General features: G+C 52.5%; 1 protein-coding gene across 2 annotated transcripts in view; it reads left to right on the top strand.

Moving 5' to 3' along the window:
- Positions 1–508: 508 nt before the first annotated feature.
- Positions 509–19,200, top strand: part of ASMTL (acetylserotonin O-methyltransferase like) — a 140,313-nt gene continuing 121,621 nt past the window's right edge. For both annotated transcript variants that reach the window (XM_075335461.1, XM_075335460.1), the window contains exons 1-2: positions 509–626; positions 10,967–11,089. In XM_075335461.1, coding sequence (XP_075191576.1) covers positions 10,997–11,089 — 93 coding nt within the window. In that variant the 5' untranslated portion in view covers positions 509–626; positions 10,967–10,996. The remainder of the gene's footprint in view (positions 627–10,966; positions 11,090–19,200) is intronic.

The raw sequence follows: 19,200 nt of genomic DNA, 5'->3' as shown, positions 1-19,200 counted from the left end.
GCAGCAATACCAAATCTGTGTATTTTTTAGTGCTATTATCAGTGCAGCTCCTGCTGGACATATCGGAGTCCTGGGCAAATGCAGTATTTATGCAAAGTGTGAACACGGCCTTACAGACACAGAAAGCCAGCTATCTATACATAAAACTGAGAAAGTTCTGGCTGCTGTGACTATGATGAATGAACAAGCTGAAGAAGCGGCACATAAAGGGTGAGCGGATGGCTATCACGTGATCTCACTGTGCCCCTGGCGGCCGCGCTGTGTAGGTACACATAAAGAAGTGTAGACGGAGACAGGAGCGCTCTGTAGCCCGGTGATACAGCCTGTATAATGCAGGGGCAGCAGTGACGGCCCGGACAGTACGAGCTCCGTGACCGACAGCCTCTCTGCACACAGCTCACACACACGTGGAGCCGCCGCTTCTGCAGTACAACGCTCCACTCCGTATCTTGCGCGGTCACGTGGTACAAGTCCATATAGGTCACGTGGTACAAGTCCATATAGGTCACGTGGTACACGGCTATAGCGGTCATATGACAGTCGTGACGTCAGTAAGGTCCTTGCATGGAATGATCTGCTGCCAGTGCAGACCAGAGCCGGGGACAGCTGGAAGTATCGTGCGCCAGGTATGTGTGTAGTGCCTGGATTGTATCGCGATAGTCGTGCAGTACACACCCTGCCGGGCTATATACGGACAGCGCAGTGTGACACTGACTGCGAGTCACATACAAGTGACACACATGCAAGTTTCGTCGTGTGTAAAGTGACGTATAGCCCCGATGTGACCCGGCTGTCTCCTGCGAGGGGGGGCTGCCTCCTGCGAGGGGGGGCTGCCTCCTGCGAGGGGGGGCTGTCTCCTGCGAGGGGGGGCTGTCTCCTGCGAGGGGGGGCTGTCTCCTGCGAGGGGGGGCTGTCTCCTGCGAGGGGGGGCTGTCTCCTGCGAGGGGGGGGCTGTCTCCTGTGGGCTTGGCAACTTGTGGGGGCTGTCACTTGTGGACGAGCGGACATTCTGCTCCAGCGCCTCCAGGCTCTCCCGTCTATAAGGCCCTGTGCACACTGAGTATGTGAGTTTTTTTACTTCAGTATTTGTAGCCAAAACCAGGAGTGTGTAATGAATCCAGAGGTGGAGCCCGAGTGTGTGTTCTACTTTTCCTCTGATTGTTCCCTCTTGGGTTTGGTTACAAATACTGAGAGAAAAACCTCTGTCCATAAACATCCACAGATCACTGTGTGCGGTCAGTGAGTCCCATGGTTTTGTGGCCATAGAATATCCTGTTCTCGGCAGCACGTTGTCACCAGTTCACCCCAGAACACGTGCTGCTGAGAACCAGTCTTTGAACCTGACAAATGTTTTAATTGCCAGCTTGATTAGACGGGATGATGGTTGGGGATACGCTGCACCACCCACAGACTGCGAGCTGCCGGGCGAGGTTGGGACCTGCTGGCTGCGGGGCCGGGCGAGGTTGGGACCTGCTGGCTGCGGGGCCGGGCGAGGTTGGGACCTGCTGGCTGCGGGGCCGGGCGAGGTTGGGACCTGCTGGCTGCGGGGCCGGGCGAGGTTGGGACCTGCTGGCTGCGGGGCCGGGCGAGGTTGGGACCTGCTGGCTGTGGGGCCGGGCGAGGTTGGGACCTGCTGGCTGCGGGGCCCTCGCGAGGTTGGGACCTGCTGGCTGCGGGGCCCTCGCGAGGTTGGGACCTGCTGGCTGCGGGGCCCTCGCGAGGTTGGGACCTGCTGGCTGCGGGGCCCTCGCGAGGTTGGGACCTGCTGGCTGCGGGGCCGGGCGAGGTTGGGACCTGCTGGCTGCGGGGCCGGGCGAGGTTGGGACCTGCTGGCTGCGGGGCCGGGCGAGGTTGGGACCTGCTGGCTGCGGGGCCGGGCGAGGTTGGGACCTGCTGGCTGCGGGGCCGGGCGAGGTTGGGACCTGCTGGCTGCGGGGCCGGGCGAGGTTGGGACCTGCTGGCTGCGGGGCCGGGCGAGGTTGGGACCTGCTGGCTGCGGGGCCGGGCGAGGTTGGGACCTGCTGGCTGCGGGGCCGGGCGAGGTTGGGACCTGCTGGCTGCGGGGCCGGGCGAGGTTGGGACCTGCTGGCTGCGGGGCCGGGCGAGGTTGGGACCTGCTGGCTGCGGGGCCGGGCGAGGTTGGGACCTGCTGGCTGCGGGCTGTAGTTTTACAGATTCACGATGTTGCTTTCCTCCTCCCGGCAGCCTTGGACTTTCAGTCGTAGTGGCGCGGCCTCAGTCATCGCACAGCACATAGTGAGCAGCGGCTGTAACCACAGCTCTGGTACTATAGAAAAGTAAAGAATGTGGCTGAACCGTGATAATTGGTGCTCAGAAGTCAAAATTTAACCAAGAGAGAAAAGAACTTTGGCACTCAAAAGGAAACAATGGAAAATGTGTTTCTTTTGGAAAAGATTGCTTTTATTAATGGCTTTTCGAAGACAGCCATTGACTGACAGCAGCTCTGTACTAATGAAATGCTGAGCCAGTCAGTCAGTGCCGGATGCGGTTACAGCCGGCGCTCACGATGAGCGTTTTGATAACTAAGATAACTGAAAGTCTAAGGGGTACTTTACACGCTGCAGCATCGCTAGCGTTTGCAAGCGATGTCGAGCGCAAAAGCTCCCGCCCCCGTCGTTCGTGCGACATTTGGTGCTCGCTGCCGTAGTGAACATTAACACTATGGCAGAGTCACACGCACATACCTGGTCAGCGACGTCGCTGTGACTGCCGAACCATCCCTCCCTCAAGGGGGAGGTGCGTACAGCGTCACAGCGGCGTCACTAAGCGGCCAGCCAATAGAAGCGGAGGGGTGGAGATGAGCGGCCGGAACATGCCACCCACCTCCTTCCTTCCTCATTGCCGGTGGAGGCAGGTAAGGAGATGTTCGTCGCTCCTGCGGTGTCACACATAGCGATGTGTGATGCCGCAGGAACGACAAACAACATCGTACCTGTGACAGCAGCGATATTAAGGAAATGAACGACGTTTCAACGATCATCGTTTTAGAACGTTTTTGCGCTCGTTGATCGTCGCTCATTAGTGTTACACGCTGCGATGTCGCTACCGGCACCAGATGTGCGTCAATTAATTAATTACGTGACCCCCGACGATATATCGGTAGCGGTGTCGCAGCGTGTAAAGTACCCCTAAGGCTGCCAGGAGGAGTAACATTTAATTTCCTACTGGTTATCGGCCTCACAATGCGGTCACTGTGCAGATTCAAAATGCTATTAACCTGCAGATTAACTCCATATCTGCAGGTTAATAACGGTTTTTTTTTTTTTGTTTTGTTTTTTTTTACATGACAAGTTCCCTTTTCAATGTAATTTTTCACTTGGTATTTGGTACTTGAAAAACAGCATGATATAGGGGAAGAAACCCTGATTCCAGTGATTTCACTTACTTTACTGGGTGCTGTATTAATTTAAACTTTCTTTGTCGCTCCATTGGGAGACCCAGACAATTGGGTGTATAGCTTCTGCCTCCGGAGGCCACACAAAGTATTACACTTTAAAAAGTGTAACCCCTCCCCTCTGCCTATACACCCTCCCGTGCATCACGGGCTCCTCAGTTTTATGCTTTGTGTGGAAGGAGGCACACATCCACTCATGCATTCTCATTTTAGTTAATCGGTTGGAAGAAAAGTGGGCCCCCGGCATGTTCCCTTCTCACCCCACTACGTCGGCAGTGCTGTTAAGGTTGAGGTACCCATTGCGGGTACAAAGGCCGGAGCCTCATGCCGTCTCCTTCACCATCCCTTAGCGGCTCTGGGAGAAGTGGGATCCTGAGCGGTCATCCATTCACTGGGACCGTGCTCCCTCCGCAGCCCCTGTGGGAATCTGTTGGACAGGAGTCTGTTTATCCTCAGGGACCGGGCCCTGCATCACTAAGGTACTCTGTGTCCCCATGGGGGATGTGCATGGAGCGCCTTCATCCCGGACGCTGCAGCAGCTGCTTATTTGTGACGGCCGGCGGACTTCCGCGCCGACCGCGCCTGCTTGTCGGCCGCGGTCTTAAATTTAGTCCCCGGCTTCAATTGCGGCCTAGTAGCAAAACTCCCGCCCCCGGGCCTGTTTATCAGGGGTAAGGGCGGGACTGCCGACCTGACGTCGGATGTGAGGGCCGGAGCATCCTGTATGTTTCCTCCCCCCTCACTGATCACTGTGGGGACTCCAGATTCCCGCACTTTTCTAGCGCCGCCCACGGCCCCACTCCTCCCCAGAGAGCTCCGGCAGCCATTTTTTTGGCATTCTGCCGGTGGAGGATTTCCAGGAAAGAGCTCTGCAACACTGGGAGACCTAAGGCAGGGAATCTGGAGGACACACGCTCCGCTTTTTAGTGGTCGGTAAGCCACACCGGTCACCCGGTGCTGGTCCCCTTAGGGTGCCGGAATAGATACTATATATTTATATATTTCTGTTCGGTCGGGCTGTATACCCTTTCCCATATACCCTCAGTGATCACTCTCCTAGGAGACAACAGCATGTCGTCCACAAGGAGCAAGGGTGCCAAGGCACAGGGTTATTTTGCCACCTGTACCTCTTGTGCGGCTAAGTTACCTGCGGGTTCCACCTACCCTCACTGTGAGCAATGCTCAACCTCTGTTTTGCTTGCTCAGCCGGAGCCTCGGTCACTAGGGGGCCCCTCGGTTCAGGCAGACCCCCCCTGCTCTCCCTGTACAGGCGGCAGGGACAGAGTTTGCCGTTTTTGCTGAAAAATTCTCTGAGTCACTCTCACAATCCATGGCTCAGTCTATGGACAAATGGTCTGCCAAGCTGCTTGAAGCTTTGCAGTCCAGACCGGTCCTTACACAGGCCCCGGGCCCTGTTGGATCGTCGCCTCCAGGCCCCTCTCTGTCCGCGCCGCAACGCGTTCCCAGGGGGGGCCCTAGGTCTCACGTGGAGGACTCCTGCCCGGACCACAGTCCCAGACCGGCTAAGCGGGCCCGCTGGGAATCTTCCCCGACTTCTTCACGCTGCTCGGGTTCCCAGCTTGAGGACTCTCTGGAGGACGAGGCGGACGTCGCAGCTCAGGGCTCTGACCCTGACGTTGCTCTCAATCTTGATACACCTGAAGGGGACGCCATAGTAAATGACCTTATCTCGTCCATCAACCAGGTGTTAGATATATCTCCCCCGCCGCCACCTGTAGAGGAGTTGACTTCTCAGCAGGAGAAACACCAGTTTCGGTTCCCCAAACGTACACGGAGTGCGTTTTTCGATCACTCTAACTTCAGAGATGCTGTCCAGAAGCCCAGAGCGGTTCCGGACAAGCGCTTTACTAAGCGCCTTACTGACACACGTTACCCCTTCCCCTCTGACGTAGTTAAGGGTTGGGCTCAATGTCCCAAGGTGGATCCCCCAGTCTCTAGATTGGCGGCTAGATCTGTGGTATCGGTTGCAGATGGCTCATCGCTAAAGGATGCCACTGACAGGCAGATAGAGCTCCTGGTGAAATCCATCTATGAAGCCACGGGCGCGTCTTTTGCCCCGGCTTTTGCAGCCGTGTGGGCACTCCAAGCTATCTCAGCTTGTCTGGCTGAGATTAATGCGGTCATACGTAATTCTGCTCCGCAGGTTGCGTCTTTGACTTCTCAGGCGTCAGCCTTTTCTTCCTACGCCATGAACGCAGTTCTAGACTCTGCTAGCCGTACAACGGTGGCATCCGCTAACTCTGTGGCAGTCCGCAGGGCCATGTGGCTGCGTGAATGGAAGGCAGATTCGGCTTCCAAGAGGTTCTTAACCGGTTTGCCGTTTTCTGGCGACCGCTTGTTTGGCGAACAATTGGATGAGATTATTAAGGAATCCAAGGGAAAGGACTCCTCCTTACCCCAGTCCAAACCGAAGAGACCTCAGCAACGGAAAATACAATCGAGGTTTCGGTCCTTTCGTCCCTCCGCCAAGCCTCAATCCTCTTCGTCCAGCAGGCCGGAGAAAGGCCAGAGGAACTCCTATGTGTGGCGGGCGAAGTCACGCCCCCAAAAGCCCGCCGGAGGCAATGCCTCCAAGGCGGCCTCTTCATGACTCTCGGCATCCCCGAACCGCATCCTCGGTCGGTGGCAGGCTCTCCCGCTTTTGCGACGCCTGGTGGCCACATGTTCAAGACCGATGGGTGAGAGACATTCTGTCTCACGGTTACAGGATAGAGTTCAGCTCTCGTCCCCCGACTCGTTTCTTCAGAACCTCTCCGCCCCCCGAGCGAGCCGATGCACTTTTTCAGGCGGTGAACGCTCTGAAGACAGAAGGAGTTGTGATCCCTGTTCCCCCCCCAGGAACATGGTCGCGGCTTTTACTCCAACTTGTTTGCGGTGCCAAAGAAGGACGGCTCGTTCCGTCCCGTTCTGGACCTCAAACTGCTCAACAGACATGTGAGCACCAGATGGTTTCGGATGGAATCTCTCCGCTCGGTCATCGCTTCGATGTCACAAGGAGACTTCCTAGCATCGATCGACATCAAGGATGCTTATCTCCATGTGCCGATCGCATCCGAACATCAACGCTTTTTGCGTTTCGCCATCGGGGACGAACACCTTCAGTTCGTGGCATTGCCTTTCGGCCTGGCGACAGCCCCACGGGTGTTCACCAAGGTCATGGCATCTGTTGTGGCGGTCCTACACTCTCAGGGCCACTCGGTGATTCCCTACTTAGACGATCTTCTGGTCAGGGCACCCTCTCAGATGGCGTGTCAAAACAGTCTTTCCGTCGCTCTGGCGACTCTCCAGCAGTTCGGGTGGATCATCAACTTCCCAAAATCCAAGTTGACACCGACCCAATCACTGACGTACCTTGGGATGGAGTTTCATACTCAGTCAGCGGTAGTCATGCTACCGCTGGACAAACAGCTTTCGCTGCAGGCAGGGGTGCAATCTCTTCTTCGGGGTCAGTCACACCCCTTGAGGCGCCTCATGCACTTCCTGGGGAAGATGGTGGCAGCGATGGAGGCAGTGCCCTTCGCGCAATTCCATCTGCGGCCACTCCAGTGGGACATTCTCCGCAAATGGGACAGGAGGTCGACTTCCCTCGACAGGAACGTTTCTCTTTCCCTTGCAACCAAGACGTCTCTTCAGTGGTGGCTCCTTCCCAACTCTCTGTCGCAGGAAAAATCCTTCCTACCCCCAACCTGGGCTGTGGTCACCACGGACGCGAGCCTATCAGGGTGGGGGGCGGTTTTTCTCCACCACAGGGCTCAGGGAACCTGGACTCCGATAGTCATCCCTTCAGATCAATATTCTGGAGATAAGGGCAGTGTATCTAGCCCTATTGGCCTTTCATCGGTGGCTGGAGGGCAGGCAGATCCGGATCCAGTCGGACAACGCCACTGCCGTCGCATACATCAACCACCAAGGCGGCACTCGCAGTCGTCAAGCCTTCCAGGAAGTCCGACGGATTCTGCAGTGGGTGGAAGCCACAGCTTCCACCATCTCCGCAGTTCACATCCCGGGCGTAGAAAACTGGGAAGCAGATTTTCTCAGTCGTCAGGGCATGGACGCGGGGGAATGGTCTCTTCACCCAGACGTGTTTCGAGAGATCTGTCGCCGCTAGGGAACGCCGGACGTCGATCTCATGGCGTCACGGCACAACAACAAAGTCCCGGCATTCATGGCCCGGTCTCAAGATCACAGGGCTCTAGCGGCGGACGCATTAGTTCAGGATTGGTCGCAGTTTCGACTGCCTTATGTATTTCCTCCTCTGGCGATGCTGCCCAGAGTGCTGCGTAAAATCAGGTCCGACTGTCGTCGCGCCATTCTCGTCGCCCCAGATTGGCCGAGGCGGTCATGGTACCCGGATCTGTGGCATCTCACGGTGGGTCAACCGTGGGCGCTCCCAGACCGCCCAGACTTGCTGTCACAAGGGCCGTTTTTCCATCTGAATTCTGTGGCCCTCAACCTGACTGTGTGGCCATTGAGTCCTGGCTCCTAGCGTCCTCAGGGTTATCTCAGGATGTCATTGCCACCATGAGACAGGCCAGGAAACCAACGTCCGCCAAGATCTATCACAGGTCTTGGAGGATCTTCTTATCCTGGTGCTCTGATAAGGGTTTTACTCCCTGGCCTTTTGCCTTACCCACTTTTCTTTCATTCCTTCAATCCGGAATGGACAAGGGATTGTCTCTCGGCTCTCTCAAGGGACAAGTATCGGCGCTATCCGTATTTTTTCAAAAGCGTCTAGCCAGGCTTCCGCAGGTCCGCACGTTCCTGCAGGGAGTTTGCCACATAGTCCCACCTTACAAGCGTCCGCTGGAACCCTGGGACCTTAACAGGGTGCTAACGGCTCTTCAGAAACCACCTTTCGAGCCGCTGCGGGATGTCTCTCTATCACGTCTTTCGCAGAAGGTGGCATTTCTAGTGGCAGTTACATCGCTCCGTAGAGTGTCGGAGCTGGCAGCGCTGTCATGCAAAGCCCCCTTCCTGGTTTTTCACCAGGATAAGGTGGTTCTGCGTCCTGTTCCGGAATTTCTCCCTAAGGTGGTATCTCCTTTTCATCTCAATCAGGATATCTCCTTACCTTCATTTTGCCCTAATCCAATTCACCAATGTGAAAAGGATTTGCACTCCTTAGATCTAGTGAGAGCACTCCGACACTACGTGTCTTGCACGGCGCCCCTGCGTCGTTCAGATGCGCTCTTTGTCCTTGTCGCTGGCCAGCGTAAGGGTTCGCAGGCTTCCAAGTCAACCTTGGCTCGGTGGATCAAGGAACCGATTCTCGAAGCCTACTGTTCTTCTGGGCTTCCGCTTCCTTCAGGGCTGAAAGCCCATTCTACCAGAGCCGTGGGTGCGTCCTGGGCATTGCGGCACCGGGCTGCGGCTCAGCAGGTGTGTCAGGCAGCTACCTGGTCTAGTCTGCACACTTTCACGAAACCCTATCAAGTGCATACCTATGCTTCGGCAGACGCCAGTCTAGGTAGGCGAGTCCTTCAGGCGGCGGTTGCCCACCTGTAAGAGGGGGCTGTTTTTCGGCTCTTTTTATTGAGGTATTCTTTTACCCACCCAGGGACTGCTTTTGGACGTCCCAATTGTCTGGGTCTCCCAATGGAGCGACAAAGAAGAAGGGAATTTTGTTTACTTACCGTAAATTCCTTTTCTTCTAGCTCCTATTGGGAGACCCAGCACCCGCCCCTGTTCCCTTCGGGCTGGTTTTTCTTTTGTGTACACATGTTGTTCATGTTGAATTGTTCTTTTGGTCCATGGTTTCAGTTCTCCGAACATCCTTCGGATTGAATTTACCTTAGACCAGTTTATAAGTTTCCTCCTTCCTGCTTTTGCACCAAAACTGAGGAGCCCGTGATGCACGGGAGGGTGTATAGGCAGAGGGGAGGGGTTACACTTTTTAAAGTGTAATACTTTGTGTGGTCTCCGTAGGCAGAAGCTATACACCCAATTGTCTGGGTCTCCCAATAGGAGCTAGAAGAAAAGGAATTTACGGTAAGTAAACAAAATTCCCTTCTTTTTTTTTTTTTTTATTATCTGCTACAGATCTACCAGTTCTCTGAATGCTGAGCTCTGTGTAACCCCATCCACAGTACTGATTGGCAACTTTGTGTACCCTATTCATAGGCAGAAATCGGTAATCAGTGGTGTGGGTGAGGTTAAACAGAGGTCATGAATAGTGAGGACTACCTGGCACCAGGTTTTCTAGTCCTCTAGGGAAAATGAGAAAACTTATGGCGCTTCCTAACAGACAAATGTGAACAGGTGCAAAGTGATCATGCATGTCCAAATTCCTGGACTCAGTGTTTGCATTCTTTACCTTCTCAGAGTGCAGCTGTATATTTGTTAGACTCTAATGATTATCTGCTGATAAAACGGTGATTTTATCAAAACGACAGCAAACAGCCCTGTAAGTGACACATTGCTGGAATCGGGGTCTCTTTCCCTACATTGTGCGTCTCTAGATACCAAAAGCCTGATAACAGATTTCCTTTAATGCTTCGTTCCTACTTTTAGTGTTTTGGGACAAATGGAATAACGTCACCAACGGATCCATTGCATGAATGATTCTAATGTAAGCAGAGGGATGCCGTGGATTATTGCAGGATCCTGGGGTCATATACATCATGTAGACCTTTTTTTTTTTTTCTGTTTTAAAACCGGGCACAAAATGGAATCCAGAGTCCCCTCCGCTTTCTACTTACGGGGGATGAGGATTTCTGCTATGAGCCATAAAATGAGCGTCTTTGTAGGAGTGGATTCTGGCGTAAATGTAAGGCCGGTTTCACACATCCGGACTGGATATAATATGGCTTCTCCCTGCAGCGTCCTGGCCATCCGCATCTTCTCTGACATACAATCAGCCTGATGGGGGCTGTCTGGGCACTTGTTGAGTTTTTGTGTCCCCCGTCTGTTACATGACATTATTTGCCTGTGTGGTGCCGGTCACTTGTGCCGAGTTATCAATTATTTCCCTGGTTACTGTGTAAATTGTAATTTCTACATAGTTGCCAAGTAGGTTGCAGTGTTAGCTCATGTGTCCGCAGCGATGGCCGCCGGCTGCAGTGGTTAATGTGTCAGTGTTTGGATTGCAGTCACATTATACGTCTTCAGTCCTCTTGTTTCTGGCCATGCTTCAGATTCTCTAAAAAAGACCTGATCAAAGTCTAATCCAGATTGCTAAACTTCAGTGCAGTCATGGCTCCCCCCAGGCATGCTGTAGTGGGGCGGCTTCAGGGCTGAAAAGTAATTTCTTTATTTCTTCAGTTGGATTCTTGTACTCTGTGCTTACTGATCCTTTCCTGCTTTGCAGAAATAATTGTATCTTGGATGGAAACTTTCTCTCAATTCTTCATTCTCAACATTTTGGGTTCCTGTGTGTAAATGAAATTCCTAATGCATGCACCTAAATAATAATTTTCATCATTACCATTTTTCATATCCACAAGATTTGGTGATTTGTGACATTATATAATCTGTACTTTTTTTTGTTTTTGATCATTTGTATTAATTTTATGTTTTATTCTCTAATTTCAGGAGTAAAGTTCTACGTGTACAGAAGAAAAAATGCTGCTGAGTCCAGTCATTTCCAAACTGGCCGGGAAGAGAGTCGTGCTAGCCAGCGCATCTCCTCGGAGGCAAGATATACTCTCCAACGTGGTAAGACAGGCATACACCCAGCACATTTCCCTGCTCACATTATACTGCTGCCTTTTTTCATTGAAAGTCATTAGGGATGAACCTAAGCAGTATATGTCTCCTGCACCCGGCCGAGAGCTGCGCTAGGCCCTTATTACTTATTGCTAAAGTCATGATTGACTCCCATTCTGGGAGATCAGGAAAGTAAAGTGTGTAGGATATTTTATAAACAGTGAGCAAACAAATCCGTATTAGTTTCAGGGGTCCCAGCGACAAGACTCCCAGCAATCTGTACCATATTTTTCAGAATATAAGACGCTCCCTGGTTTTAGAGGAGGAAAATAGGAAAATAAAATTTTAAGCACAAAATGTGGTCATGACACACTGCAATAGGGCGACGATTTGCTGCTGACACTATTATGGGGGTAATGTCCCCAAATTCTCTACTAAGGTACCCCAGCCTGGTAATGATCCTCCTGCCTTGTATATGATCCCCATCCTTATATATCTGTAACCCATCCTGGTATATATTCCCATCCTGCTATATACTGCCATCATGGTATAGCCCCCATCCTGCTACATAGTGCCATTCTGGTATATGCCCTTATCCTGCTATATACTGCCATCCTGCTATATACCCCCATTCTGGTATATGCCCCCATTGTGCTATATACCCCCATTGTGCTATATACCCCCATTGTGCTATATACCACCATCATGATATAACCCCCATCCTGCTACATAGCGCCATTCTGTTATATACCCCCATCCATCGTGCTGTATACCCCCATCCATCGTGCTGTATACCCCCATCCATCGTGCTGTATACCCCCATCCATCGTGCTGTATACCCCCATCCATCGTGCTGTATACCCCCATCCATCGTGCTGTATACCCCCATCCATCGTGCTGTATACCCCATCCTGCTATATGGCCTGCATCATGTGGCACACAAAAAAAACAAACGTTTATACTCTCCTTTCCTCGCTCCATGCAGCATCTCTCCTCTTCCTGTCAGTTCCGGCAGCAGCGCCACTGGAGTGTGGAGCAGTCATCGTTATCTGCAGCATCGCGATCTCCTCCTGTCTGCCTGTCAGCTGACCTGTGTGGAGGCTAGCGGTGCGCACAGGGATGACGTCATCGCTGTGAGCACCGCTCTCTACACACAGGTCAGCTGGCCGGCAGACAGGAGGAGATTGCGATGCTGCAGGCAACGGTGACGGGTGAGTATACTGATTCACTGCCCCCCGTGCTGATGATGATGCGCAGGGGGGCAGTGAATACAGCCGCACATGATCACTCCAGGCTGTAGTTGCCAGGGGTGATCACGCGGGCCGGCTCTTTACTATGCGCGCACCCTCCGCCCATCATCCCGCCCACCTGTCAACTTCAGCGCTGAGAGATGATGGGTGGGATGATGGGCGCGCATATGAAATGAGCGGGCCCACGTGGTCACAGCAGGCTGCTTCAGCCTGCTCATGCCCCCGATGACCCGCTCCACCGCAGCACCCTCATTCCCCGCAGCCACATTCAGACTATAAGACACACCCCCCCACTTTTCCCCAACATTTGGAGAAAAAAAAAGTACGTCTTATAGTCCGAAAAATACGGTAAGTTAGGCCCCTTTCGCACATCAGTTTTTTGCAATCAGTCACAATCCGCTTTCTCGACGGATCCGTCGCAGATTGTGGCAAAACTGATGTGACGGATCCGTTTTTTGACGGATCCGACTAGCTGGGGGCTAAATAATACTTGGAGCATGCTCCTTTAAAAAAACGGAATCTGTCACCGGAGTCCATCATTTGCCGAATGACGACAGATCCTGCGCCCATAGGCTTCCATTCTACCAAACAATGGACGGCGATGGATCCGTCGCTGTCCGTTTTTTCGACGTGCACAAAAAACTTTATTGTGGACGTCATCTCCGTCCGGACAAAGATTTTTCGATGATCCATCGAACGGATGTGACATAAGGTCATCCATCGCAATCCGTCGCTAATACAAGTCAATGAGAAAAAAAACTGATTTTTTTTTTTTAAATTTGATGGATTGTGACTGATGGCAAAAAACTGATGTGTGAAAGGGGCCTTATGCTCTGTCATGTAAATTGGTAATGAAACATTAAAACTCAGATAATTACTGTAAAGGGTACTTTACAAGCTGCGATATCTGTACTGATATCGCTAGAGAGCGTACCCGCCTCCGTTGGTTGTGCATCACGGGCAAATCACTGCCCGTGGCGCACAACATCGCTAACACCCATCACACTACTTACCTTCCCTGCGACGACGCTCTGGTCGGCGATCTGCCTCCTTTCTAAGGGGGCGGTTCGTGCGGCGTCACATGGCAGCCGTCCAATAGCAGAGGAGGGGCGGAGATGAGCGGCCACCAACCTCCTTCCTTCCTCATTGCCGGTGGATGCAGGTAAGCAGATGTTTGTCGCTCCTGCGGTGTCATATGTAGTGATGTGTGCTGCCGCAGGAACGACGAACAACATCGTACCTGCAGCAGCAACGATATTTGGAAAAGGAGCGACGTGTCAACGAGCAACGATTTTTCATATTTTTGCGATCGTGGTGTCACACGCTGCGATGTCGCTAACGGCGCCGGATGTGCGTCACTAACGACGTGACCCCGACAATATATCTGTAGAGATGTCGCAGCGTGTAAAGCACCCTTAAGTCTTAAACACTCAATACAGTTTTTTCTTTTATTGGTTATTTACTTCCAATACACAAAATTAGGCAAATTCTTTTCTATGTTATAAATGTATTCTGATCTTTGTCTTTTTGCTCTGTGGTTGTTTAGCCCGTTTGGAAATGTATCATACATGTACATGTCACCTCTGGTGTGGGGTCGTGGATTGTGCTCAGGAACTGACCCTGCACAGAACGACTGTTCAAACAAAGTACAAGTGTCGGTGCATCATGGCGCGGCCAATTCATCTGCTTGTATTTCCTGTATCTCCACCCTCCCCACGTCATTGATGGCTCTGGCCTCATAGAGCCATCACAAGGTGTACTTAAATGTTTGGCAGTGCCATGATGCACAGAGCTTCTTTACTTGGTTTCAACAGTGGTTCTCTGCTTACCGTCTCTTTAAAGGGAACTTGTTGTGAGAAAAATGCTACTAATCTGCAGATATGGGATTGAGTGGTAGCTGTGACCACGCTCCAGCACTGACTGACAGCTAGCTTAGCAGTGCATCAGTACAGAGCCGGCTGTCAGTCAGTACAGGGGACACAGTTACAGCCACATATCACTATGCACTGAGCCGTGACTGATCCCTACTGCCCACATCACTATGACTGAGGCTGCCAGGAGGAATTACCGTATTTTTCGGACTATAAGACGCACCTGACCATAAGACGCACCCTGGTTTTAGAGGAGGAAAATAGGAAAATAAAACTTTAAGCAAAAAAATGTGGTCATGACACACTGTAATGGGACGAGGATCTGCTGCTGACACTGTTATGGGGGTAATGTCCCCAAATTCTCTACTAAAGTACCCCATCCTGGTAATGATCCTCCTGCCTTGTATATGATCCTGCTCATATACCCCATCCTGTTCATATACCCCCATCCATCCTGCTCATATACCCCCATCCTGTTCATGTACCCCCCCATCCATCCTTCTCATATACTGCTATCCTGTTCATATACCCCCATCTTGTTCATATACCCCCCATCCATCCTGCTCATATACTCCCATCCTGCTCATATACTCCCATCCTGTTCATATTCCCCCATCCATCCTGCTCATATACTGCTATCCTGTTCATATACCCAATCCTGTTCATATACCCCCCATCCATCCTGTTAATATACCCCCCATCCTGCTATATGCCCCCATTGTGCTCATATACCATCCTGGTATATGGCCTGTATCCTATAGCACAGAGAAAAAAAAACCAAACATTTATACTCACCTTTTCCTCACTCCCTGCAGCACCTATCATCTTCCTCTCTGCAGTGTGCAGCACGCGATGTCTTCCTGTCTGTGCCGATCAGCTGACCAGCACAGATCAGCTGACCAGCACAGATCAGCTGACCAGCACAGATCAGCTGACCAGCACAGATCAGCTGACCAGCACAGATCAGCTGACCGGCACAGACAGGAAGACATCGCGTGCAGCAGGGGGTCGGCTCCACACACGGGGACGGGTGAGTGTACTGATTCACTGCACCCCGCACTGATGCTGACCGCGCGGGGAGCAGTGAATACAGCCGCACATGATCACTCCAGGCTGTAATTGCCAGGGGTGATCATGCGGCCCGGATCTTTACTATGCGCGCGTCCCCGCTCGTCCTCCCGCCCACCTGTCAGCGCCGGCTTCTGCGCTGAGAAATGGGCGGGAGGATGGGCGTGCATATGTAATGAGCGGGTCCACGTGGTCACAGCAGGCTGCTACAGCCTGCTCGTGCCCCCGATGACCCGCTCCACTGCAGCACCTCATTCCCCGCAGCCACAGTCAGACCATAAGACGCACCCCCAACTTTCCCCCAACATTTGGGGGGAAAAAAGTGCGTCTTATGGTCCGAAAAATACGGTAAGCTCATATCCTCTTTTGGGCTGTGTGCGCATGTTGAGTAATAGCATGCATTTACGCTGAGTATTGCACTGCAGCGTAAATGCATGCGTCCTGCGTCCCTCTGCACAGTCTATGAAGATTGTGCATGACACGTGCGCACGATGCTCTTATGAACGCAGCGATTTGGGTGCTAAAATTTTGACCCAAATCCGTACATTCATAAAATGAGCATGTCAATTATTCCGTGCGCTATGGATGCAGCTCCCCTCTGTTTATGGTGGGGGCATCCATTACGCAGTGTTTCTGCAGCGACTTGAAGCGCACATGTGCTGTCAAATCGCTGCAGAATATTCAACAGTTGCGTGCGCATGAGCCCTTTCAGTGTCACTGCCACACCGCATCAGAACACTATTACTCTGCAGATTAACCCCATGTCTGCAGGTTAATAGCATTTTTTTTTCCATGACAGATTCCCATGAACCACTCCTGATGCCAATCACAGCAGCTTTTAAGTTCTTTCCATGGGGTGCGATGAGTTTTAAATTGCCCATCTTTGTATTCCATCCCAGCAGTGCAGTTGCACAGTCCTGATGGAGACACCAAGGCCCTTTCTGCCATGTCATCTCACGGACTTTACTTCAGTGCTACGTATTGTATTGTGCAAAGGATCAAGCAGTCATATGTTCTAATCCCCTAGGTGGACTAAAGATATGCAAAAAAAAAAAAAAAAAAGTTTAAACTTTTTTCTTTTTCGCTCTATTGGGAGACCCAGACAATTGGGTGTATAGGCTATGCCTCCGGAGGCCGCACAAAGTACTACACTTAAAAGTGTTAGGCCCCTCCCCTTCTGCCAATACACCCCCCGTGCTCCCACGGGCTGCTCAGTTTTTTGCTTTGTGCGAAGGAGGTCAGACACGCACAGCACAGCTCCACAGATTAGTCAGCAGCAGCTGCTGACTAGGTCGGATGGAAGAAAAGTGGGCCCATATAGGGCCCCCAGCATGCTCCCTTCTCACCCCACTTTTGTCGGCGGTGTTGTTAAGGTTGAGGTATCCATTGCGGGTACGGCGGCTGGAGCCCACATGCTGTTTTTCCTTCCCCATCCCCCTTAGGGCTCTGGGTGAAGTGGGATCTTATCGGTCTCCAGGCACTGAGACCGGGCTTCATCCACAACTCCTGTGGAGCCTGATGGATAGGAGCCGATACCGTTCAGGGACATGGCCCTGCATCTTAAAGGTACTCTGTATCCCTATGGGGACCGCGCACGGCATCACCTCAGCTTTGCTGGGTGTGCTAGTGCACCGGGGACCGCGGCGCTGACCGGGTCTATATGTGCCATTACACACTCAGCGTCGCTGAGTGTGTTTATATGTAAGGGCTACCGCACTGACCGCCGTTGCCACGGGACACTGCGGCGCGGCTGGGACTTGTAGTTCGCCGGGGACTTTCACGCGACCGCGCTTTTACGGCGGCCGCGTTTATTACTACAGTCCCCGGCTTCATTGCGGCCTAGTTTCCCTTTTTTTCTCCCGCCCTCAGCCCTGACAGGCAGGGGAAGGGCGGGACGCTGCACGGAGCGAGCAGCAATGAGGGCTGGAGTATGATTTACATGCTCCACTCCCCTCACTGTACACAGTATGAGTGCCCGTTTCGCGCTCTTTCTAGGCCACGCCCACAGCTTCCTCAGCTCGTCAGGACGCCTCAGCCATTCCTGTCAGCTCCACCGACGCTGCAGAGAGGGACATATTCATGGGAGACCCAGACACGGTCTCTGGTGGCCTCACAACCGCTTAGGCGGCTGGTAAACAGCACATGTGGTGCTAGCCCCATGGTGCTGTATTGTATGGGTACATTGTTTGTGTACTGTATATAATTTACACTGTATGAGCACAGTTCTTTCTGGCTATATACCCTATTGTGTTACTCAGGGAAAACTATAGCATGGCGCCCATAAAAGGCAGGGGTGCCAAAACACAGGCTTATTATGCTGCCTGCGCCGCATGTAAGACCCAGCTACAGGCAGGTTCCACTGACCCTCATTGTGTACAGTGTTCGACCCCTGTGACACTTCCTCAGCCGGATCCTCTGCTAAGAGGGGCCCAGGGGGAGCCACCTGTTGACACTGTCCAGGTGACGGGGACTGAGTTTGCAGCCTTTAAGGATCAACTCTCTGAGACTATGGCTAAGATACTAGAAGCCTTGCAGTCCAGACCGGTATCTCAGCAAAGGGACTCTGTTGAATCATTGTTCCCTGACCCCCCTCAGTTGGACCAACAATGTCCTCACGGGGTATCTCATACATCCCAGACGGAGGGTTCGGACTTAGAACCTAGCCCCAGATCGTCTAAGCGAGCCCGCTTAGAATTTCCCTCGACATCATATTGTTTAGGGTCTCAGCGGGGGGATTCTCTGGTTGATGATGCGGAAACAGCTGATCAGGATTCTGATCCTGGGAGCGCTCTCAATCTTAATTCTCCAGACGGGGACGCCATAGTGAATGATCTTATTGCATCCATTCATCAGTTGCTGGATATTCTTCCCTCAGCCCCTCCGGCGGAGGAGTCTGATTCTCAGCAGGAGAAATTTCGCTTCAGGTTCCCCAAGCGTACACAGAGTATGTTTCTAGACCACTCTGATTTCAGAGAGGCAATCCAGAATCACCATGCTTGTCCGGATAAGCGTTTCTCTAAGCGCCTTAAGGATACACGTTATCCTTTTCCCCCGGAAGTGGTTAAAGGTTGGATTCAATGTCCCAAAGTGGATCCTCCAATCTCCAGACTGGCGGCTAGATCCATACTTGCAGTGGAAGATGGGGCCTCGCTTAAAGATGCCACTGACAGGCAGATGGAGCTCTGGATGAAATCCATCTATGAAGCTATCGGAGCTTCTTTTGCCCCAGCATTCGCAGCCGTATGGGCGCTACAAGCTATATCAGCAGGTCTAGCGAAAATTGAAGCGGCCGCGCCACAAGTGGCTTCCATTACCTCCCAGACCTTGGCAATTGCGTCTTACGCTATGAATGCTGTCCTGGACTCTGTGAGCCGTACGGCAGTTGCGACCGCCAATTCGGTAGTAGTCCGCAGGGCCTTGTGGCTACGGGAGTGGAAGGCAGATTCCGCTTCCAAAAAAGCGTTTAACCGGTTTGCCAATTTCTGGCGACAGGCTCTTTGGCGAGCGCCTGGATGAAATCATCAAACAATCCAAGGGAAAGGATACATCCTTACCCCAGCCCAAGCAGAACCTCTCCCAACAGAGGAGAGGGCAGTCGAGGTTTTGGTCCTTTCGGGGCGCGGGCAGGTCCCAATTCTCCTCGTCCAAAAGGTCTCAGAAAGAACAAAGGAACTCTGATTCATGGCGGTCTAAGTCACGTCCTAAAAAGGCCATTGGGAGCACCGCTAACAAAGCGGCTGCCTCATGACTTCTACCTCCTCTAGTAGCATCCTCGGTCGGTGGCAGGCTCTCCCGCTTTTGCGACACCTGGCTGCCACAAATAAAAGACCGCTGGGTGAGAGACATTCTGTCTCACGGTTACAAGATAGAGTTCTCTCTCGTCCCCCGACTCGATTCTTCAGGTCTTCTCCGCCTCCCGAGAGAGCCGAGG

The sequence above is a fragment of the Anomaloglossus baeobatrachus genome, chromosome 2 (assembly GCF_048569485.1).
Source record: "Anomaloglossus baeobatrachus isolate aAnoBae1 chromosome 2, aAnoBae1.hap1, whole genome shotgun sequence".
NCBI lineage: Eukaryota > Metazoa > Chordata > Amphibia > Anura > Aromobatidae > Anomaloglossus > Anomaloglossus baeobatrachus.
This window is presented reverse-complemented; position numbering and strand designations above follow the sequence as displayed.